At 39.5% G+C, this 7,603-nt stretch overlaps 1 protein-coding gene across 1 annotated transcript; it reads right to left on the bottom strand.

The window, feature by feature from the left end:
• Positions 1-334: 334 nt before the first annotated feature.
• LOC121302170 (max dimerization protein 1-like) lies at positions 335-5,404 on the bottom strand. Its single transcript, XM_041231987.1, has 4 exons — positions 5,382-5,404; positions 3,173-3,341; positions 2,767-2,926; positions 335-1,828 (listed from the first exon to the last, which is right to left on the bottom strand). The coding sequence occupies exons 1-4, from the start codon at positions 5,402-5,404 to the stop codon at positions 1,596-1,598; spliced, it is 585 nt and encodes a 194-aa protein (XP_041087921.1). The 3' UTR covers positions 335-1,595.
• Positions 5,405-7,603: the final 2,199 nt, after the last annotated feature.

Below are 7,603 nucleotides of genomic sequence, written 5' to 3' on the forward strand. Positions count from 1 at the left end.
AACTATCTAAATATATACTTAAATAATTTTTTTGTATTTTCACAACATATACAAATACTTTAGACATATTTTTATATATTTTTTTGTATTATTTACATGTTTGCTACATTTAACGGAAATAATAAAATAGGGTTATATTAAAATAGCAGACACTGATGGGTCTATGTGATCTATTGCTACAGCCGAAGAACCTTTTTTTATTTTAAATTTATTTTTATTTTTTTTGTGATTTTACAGTCGAAACAGTGAGGTTTTTACCAAGGCGGTCGATAAATAAAAACACTGACTGACTCCTCAATCTTTTTTCTTTTATTTTTCTTTCTTTAAGAGAGAGAGAGAGAGAGAGAGAGAGAGAGAGAGAGAGAGAGAGAGAGAGAGAGAGAGAGAGAGAGAGAGATTTGCTCACTAACCTACAAACGCATTTAAATGCTTCCAATATTTGGAATGTGCTTTTGTGTTTCATTAACTTTTTTTTTTTTTAAAGATACACGTGTGATTAAATAAAAATAAATAATATTTAAAAAAGAAAAAAAGTTTTTTTTAAAAAGAATTTGTGATAGCAGTAGGTAAGACAAACCTTCAGGACAGAGAGAGAAATCGAGGCGATTTTTTGTTTGGTGACACACACACACATACCAATGCTGCACATCGGTCCTCTTTCATTTAAATAAAAAAAATAATAATTCTAAACAGCAAGCTATATAATAAAATGTTTAAAAAAATTTTTAAAAGAAAAGGAGACACACACGCGTTCTTCACAGACGAAAGAATGCTGCAGTCAAACCTGTATGGAACGAAGAGCAGCTGTACAGACAGGCCCACCCCTAATCTCTATAGACCACTCTGGAGAATCCTGGTCTTTATACTGGGCAAAGCTAGAATCAAAGTGGGGCATCCTTTTTCTTAGTTGGTATTTCCGTGAATAAACACAGAACAAAAAGCACCAGTGCGTTCGTTCTATAGGCTTTTTAATCAATCCTTTAACTTTTTCAATACATAGCTTTGTAAAACCTTAAATAAGTACAATATAGATCCAGTCCCCCCGTCCCCCCCCCCCAACACTGAAAATGCATGGGATAGTTGAAAGTGGCATTTCAGCCTGTTAGAAATGCAGAAATGCAGCCTTAGCTGAGGTCAACAGATCAGCTTAGTCACCAGTTACATGGTAAGCAGGATCCAAAACCCTGGAGAGGCACATGAGAGAGTGAGGGGGTGGGGGGGGGTGGCGCCACTTTGATTCTAGCCTCCTCACGTCACTAGTTTGGAAATCAACCTGGGGCTAGTTTTAGAAAGCAGTTAAGTAACAGTGCTAAATCCAATTCACCTCCCTACGAATAAAAATAACACATTTATGCTTTAAAGAATATACACTTGTGAGTGGAAATTTACAAAACGTTCTCATACTATCTTAAAATATTACAGACCCATGTAAGTGCTAGCTTTGAGAAACTGGTCTCTGGATACCAAAAGGCGGACGACCCTGTTTGATGTGCTGTTCGCGAGCAGGTTTGACTGGGTTCGACTGGGCAGAGTGGAGAGCTGTGTGGTGGTCGTTGCTTGTTGCTGTTGCTGTCTTGCTGGTCGGCTATCCTCTCTTACAGGCTGCTGCCCAACGCTGCTGCTGCTGTTGTTGCTGGTGGTTTGCTGGGGCCGGGGGAGAGCTGCTGCAGTTTTAGTCTCATGAGGCTGGCACTGGAGTAACCCTCGTCACTGCAGCTGCTCCGCAGGCTGCCTCTCTCGTCAGAGTCACTGATGCTGCTGTTGCTCCAGTCCAAGTCCCCCATCAGGTAGTCAGTCCCTTCCACGTCCACGTCCACGTCGATCTCCTCTGCAAGGCAAACCAAAAAAAAAACACGCACACAGCGAGCGTAAGGGCGGTTCACATACCTCAAGTCTGGCACGGCATGCAGTTTTCAAGCATTTTTACCCATAGATTTAGAGACAATTCATTCCAGCCCTCCCTGATTCAAAAGAAGGATTTAAAAAGATGGCACTAAATAAACAGTAATACAGGTACAAAAAAATGTGAATAATTGTTAAAACAATAAATGACATCCTATGTCCTTCAGCTGGATGGAAAAAGCAATGCTCGAAACAAGCTGTTATAAGTTGTTAATAGATTGTCTACATATTGTCTATATTTGCCCAGTATGTAGCTTTACAAGCGTTTGTACCTATAGCTTCAGAGTTCATTCTGAAAAGCCCTCCCTGTCAGACTTGTTTTGATCAATAGAGACGATTTAAAAAAAGTGGCATGAAATACCAGGGTGTTGAAACCAGTGTTTTTCTAAGGGGCACTGCCTTATCTACTGCACAAACCGGTTTATTTTTTAAACTCCCCTCAAAGAAAACTTAAACTGGATAGCTGCACCTACCCTTGTTTAAACATAATTTCCCCATCAGAAACGCCTTCGGAATGTGGCATCAAGGTTTGGTCAGACAAACACGATCAACATCTGCTAGGCTTTCTGAAGTAGACTTCCACCCTGCCCTTTTTAATTTAAAGTTTCCAAAAGAATTATTATTTTACTTATTTATTTTTAAAACAGTTTAGAACAGCTTCCTAACTGATCTCAACTGTCCTGCACTTTTAAATACAAGGTCTGCCCAGTCGATCCCTACATAACCTTTAAAACGCTGAATAAAAAAAAATCTGCATGCAAAACAGTAAACGACACTCGTGGGCATTGTCTGTTTAGAAGGCTACAGATAACATATACATAAAGAGCGAAGCAGAGCGAGGAATTCGAACGCAGCGTCTCTTACCTTGGTCGGAGTCGGACTTCTCGGATGAGAGAGTGGACCCGGTGCTGTCCATCCGTATCCTCTCCACTCCCAGCTGCTCCAGTCTCCTCTTCAGATGCCTCTGCTCACGCTGCAACTGGTCTAACTGGTGCTGGGATCTCTTATCGCTCTCTTCTAGTTTCTGGAATAGAGACACACACGCGTCTTTTAGATTTCTGTCCCTTCTTGTTGAGGAGTTAGACAGTAGATACTAGTTTTTCATATAATGTAGTAAAAATAGCCAGAAAGGAAAATGTAACCCCTTTCCCTTTACATTGTTGCATTCTTATTACTTGGTCATTTATCAGAAGGGTTTTTTTTATGTCTCATCTGAAGGACGGAGCACAAGGAGGTTCAGTGGTGTGCGTGGGTGTGTCGTCATGCTTACCTTTATGTGCACTCTGGCTTTCATTAGCAAGCTGAGGGTGGTGTGCCTATTAGAATCTGGTCCCAGTGGTACGAGAGATTTCAAACGCTCCAAGCACAACCGTAAATGAGCCCGTCTAAAGGGAAAAGAGAGGAAGAAAGAAATATTAAAACAACAAATTAAAACTAGGGTTTTTTTTTTTTTTTTTTACATAGCTGTTATTGGACGATAATTAAGTGTGACATCAGGGTGTATTTCAATGATCTAAAACCACTGGCGGATCTGCGTTTTAGATAAAGCAAAACTAAAATTAAAAAAAAGAAGATCAGGTTTGCAAATGATTAATTCTGGCAGTTCTAAGCTACCTTATTTGGGGTGAGGAAGAGACAAAGATCAACAGTACTTGGAAGATTTTTTTTTTTTTTATCTAACTTGTAATCAGTCAAATGTTTACATATATATATCTATATATATATATATCTATATATATATATATATATATATATATATATATACGTATATATTATATTCATATAAAGTTCTGGGTTCAGCTGTGTTGGACGTGAAATGCAGAGAAGGGGTGAAAAAGTTAAGTAAGCAGCTTTGAAGTTGCCATTGAAGTTCTGGCTGTGAGCCAAAGAAAACAGTCTCCGTCTCGAATTAAAACAACCTGCATTGAGGAAGCCTGTCAGTTTGTGAGCTCTGATAAACATCCCCCTCCCCCCTCCCTCAACGTCTTTAAACTCTCTCCTGTCCCCGTCTGGGACCCGAGGCAGCCCATACACTGCAGGCAGGCGTCCAGCACAAGCAAGGGTATCATTAAAAACAACAACCGCTGAGATACAGTCTTGCACTGTGCTGTGCTTTTCACAAGGACACAGTCGATAAAGGACGGGCATGGGGATTCTAACACCAAGAGATGTGGAAGCGGGATTTATTTTTTTCCTCCAGGAAATTAGATGCAAATATTTCACAGAAAAGGCAGTTATTACCCAGTACAGTACAGCAACATAAATTAAACAATCCCTGATAAACACAAACCACCCTAACCAAACCGAATCTACAAACTTGCATTGGGTTTTCTTCCAAATATCAGAACAAAACCAAACCTATGTTATTTTTTATTATCATTTTTTTATAAAAAGAATCTGTCGTGGGCCTACTCCCTGTTGACAATGTCGTGGCAGGTGTTTATGGCTTGGTTATTTGATACTTATGAATGAGTTACTATGGCTCATTCCAGAGCAGCATTGTGTGCCTTCTGTTTCATTTGAAACCCTGGAGCCAGCTTTAGGATTTCTTTATGAGCCTGCAAAATCACACAGCGGTCTTACACAGGGCTTTTAAATAGTGCATTACTCTCCTGCAAAGATTAACACAACAAGGGCCAGCATTGAAATAATAAAAATAAAACACAATTACAGCATCACTATCCGAACAGCTTTAGAATTAAACCAAACTAAAAAAAAATGTCTTGTTGTACAGTATGGAAGAGAGCATTCCTTCACCACTATGTCCTGCACGGTAACAAATACATGTCAGTACGCTAACTGCATTAAACTGTACTGTAGCGTTTACTCCCGCTGCCAAACCCACAGAAAAACAGCACAGTCTATGCAATCGAAAGGTAGAACCAACAAGCAGAAATTGTGCAATTAAGCTCACAGCTCCCTTTTCATGAAGCAATACAGAACGCACTGAAATAAAAATGTTCCAAGCTGATGTGCCGATCGAACCTAGTGCTTGACTGAAGGTTCAGTGTAAGCGGTGGTGCTAAAGTAACCCCTCTTATCAACACTGCACTTAATGAAAAGTATGATAAACATGAACACTGTGCAACAAATGCTCTTTAGAAAAAGGAGTTGAAATGCCCATGTTGGTGAGAACAAGCTTGACAGCTGAACAGGGAGAACATAATAAACAGTAGTAGGAGTCCCACACTACAGCAAATTGCGGTAATGTACTACAGAGTGAATTTAAAAAGGTAAAACCCTTTGTTTTAGACCCTGGCTTCAATAAGGGAGGATAAAAGAAGCCACACAGTCACCAGGAAACTTTTCTCCATTACGGAGACACAGTTTGTAAATGCATCTCTAAATAAAAAGACAGGAAATTGCTGCTAAACTTGTAAACTGCTATCCAGTACCACCACACCCTTCTTTTGGCAAGTTAAGGGAAGTCTAAAAAAGTTTCTATTGCATCGTTAGTGTTACACAAACTTTCCACCCACTGTGCTTTCTTGGACTTTGCCATGACTACAAGAATCCTAGAATCAGAGCTGTATTATAATCTAGTGTCCTTCCTCAAAAAAATAAATAAAAAAATGTATTAAAGTAAACTTCCTCCTTACTACCAGATCACCAACAAGAACCACGCCTTTCAATTTGTATACCTCACTCCATGATCTCCACCCCAAACTACTGCAGCACCTAACGCAGTCTGAGCCTCAGCTAATCCCCCGTGTTCAACACCAGCAGTTAAAGGAAATAAATACAAATGAGAGAGCCTGGGGAACTCTGCAAGAGTAAGAGAAGTGCAGCCTGGGCGCTCTTATTAACCAGCTTGTCACACGGTACAGTAACTCAGGCAGCTCACACGCACAGTATCAGCTGTGGGAAGAGGTCAGTCACTGCCCTGAGATACGGCAACAGCACTAGAGGAGGTCAATGTTTATACCACAGCAATCTCACACTGCACTAACACAACCAGTACATGACTTGAAGTGTCACAAACTACAATAATGTACACAGCTATGGCCAAACGTTTTGCATCCCCCTATAGAACAAACTCATTTTGCTTCATAAAGTCGAATGAAACCTGATGAATAATGTTGAAATATTGAATTACACAGGCTTTGTGGTTTTCCACATAACGAAAAACTGACAACAAAATTCAAAGAAAAAGTGACATTTTTAAATCCAACATGAAATACTGTACTACTATTATGGCTTCTGACAGACACTTGCAATATAATTTTGTAGTTTATTTGATTACATATTAAATAAAAAGATCTAAATTATGTTGATGCAGTTTTTATTTTGAAACGTCTCAATCCTAAAAATGCAGGCAATGCAAAACTTTTGGCCACAGCTGTATAGTTAAAAATGTACTTTTGTGACCAGCTTGCTTTGTTGATGTTATCAAAGTCGATGTGGTAAAGCATGTGCAATGTGGTCATTTTTCCCAGAAGTGGTGGCAGCAAAGCTGTTTTCACATTCTTTACACAACCTTGCACCCCAGCAGTGACGCAGCACACAGCCACAATATTCACAGCGCAATCCATCCTGAAAACTTTGCACAATTTCACACCTTGTGTCAGCACCGGGTGACTCTGCAAAATGTAGAACGAACTCCAAGATAACATGAATTTTAATGGGTTTCAGGACTGAATCCGTGCCCGTGCTTCAGGATCTATGGTAATACTTTTACATTCTGGTCATCATGTGATTTGTGTAGCAAGTCAAGTCTAACTTAACTGCTGTCTGCTGTTGTTCCTCTCACCGTGACACAAATGAAGATTCAGTTTTAATGTTATCTTTCTTTTTCCTGGTTTAAAAAAAAAAAAGAACTCCTCCTGCAAATTACACAGCTCAGAGAAGTCAAATATGACTGCAAAGTGACTGAACTTTATTTTATTATTAGTAGGGCCAAACAAAACTAATTTCAAATAAAAAAATGAATACCTGTTTTACCGGTAACCCGACCAACCCTAATGAGGTATTGAAAGATTAGTATGACTAAGATAAAAAAAGGACAACTAAATTAAGACATTAACTGATGGGAAGGCATAGCATTAAATAAGTCATGCAGAGTTCAAATAAATAAATGACAATAAGTAAAAAGCTCACCACTGGCCTAATCGTCACACAATGAACAACAGAAGGAATACTGACCTCCCCCACCACACCACCCCGCCCCCAAGCAAAACTACGGATAACAAGCGAGTCTCCCTCACTTCAGCCTATTACCGACTTATTAGAGAGAGAGACCCCTTTTGTTAAATCCACAGCAACGCCACAGGCTTAAAGAGGACAAGAGAATAAGGTCACAGTTCTGCTTTTGAAAATGCTGTATGCAGATTGACAAGCTCCACCGATTACCCCCCCCCCCCCCCCCCCCCCCCCGCACTTTCAGATCCTGGGATATTCCTCGGATATCCGATTCCCTGAAACACGCCCGGAGTCTGTTCCTACCTTCCTCAGCTGAACTGAAACTGAGCCTTTTCTTAAATTCTTCAGCTGGACTGAAACTTGAAACTTTCTTAAATTCTTAATGGAGTGACAGCTTTGGTTTTTGCTGCAGACAGGGACTTTTGCGACATTTGTGAGGTAAATACTTTAAAAGTGGGCTTTAAAAAGAGCGAGAATTATACAAAAACAACTAACTGGAAAGAGAAAAAAAATTGACCTTCTCTTATTTTTTTAGATAGATATATATATAATATATATATAT

Source organism: Polyodon spathula, chromosome 29 (assembly GCF_017654505.1).
Source record: "Polyodon spathula isolate WHYD16114869_AA chromosome 29, ASM1765450v1, whole genome shotgun sequence".
Lineage (NCBI taxonomy): Eukaryota > Metazoa > Chordata > Actinopteri > Acipenseriformes > Polyodontidae > Polyodon > Polyodon spathula.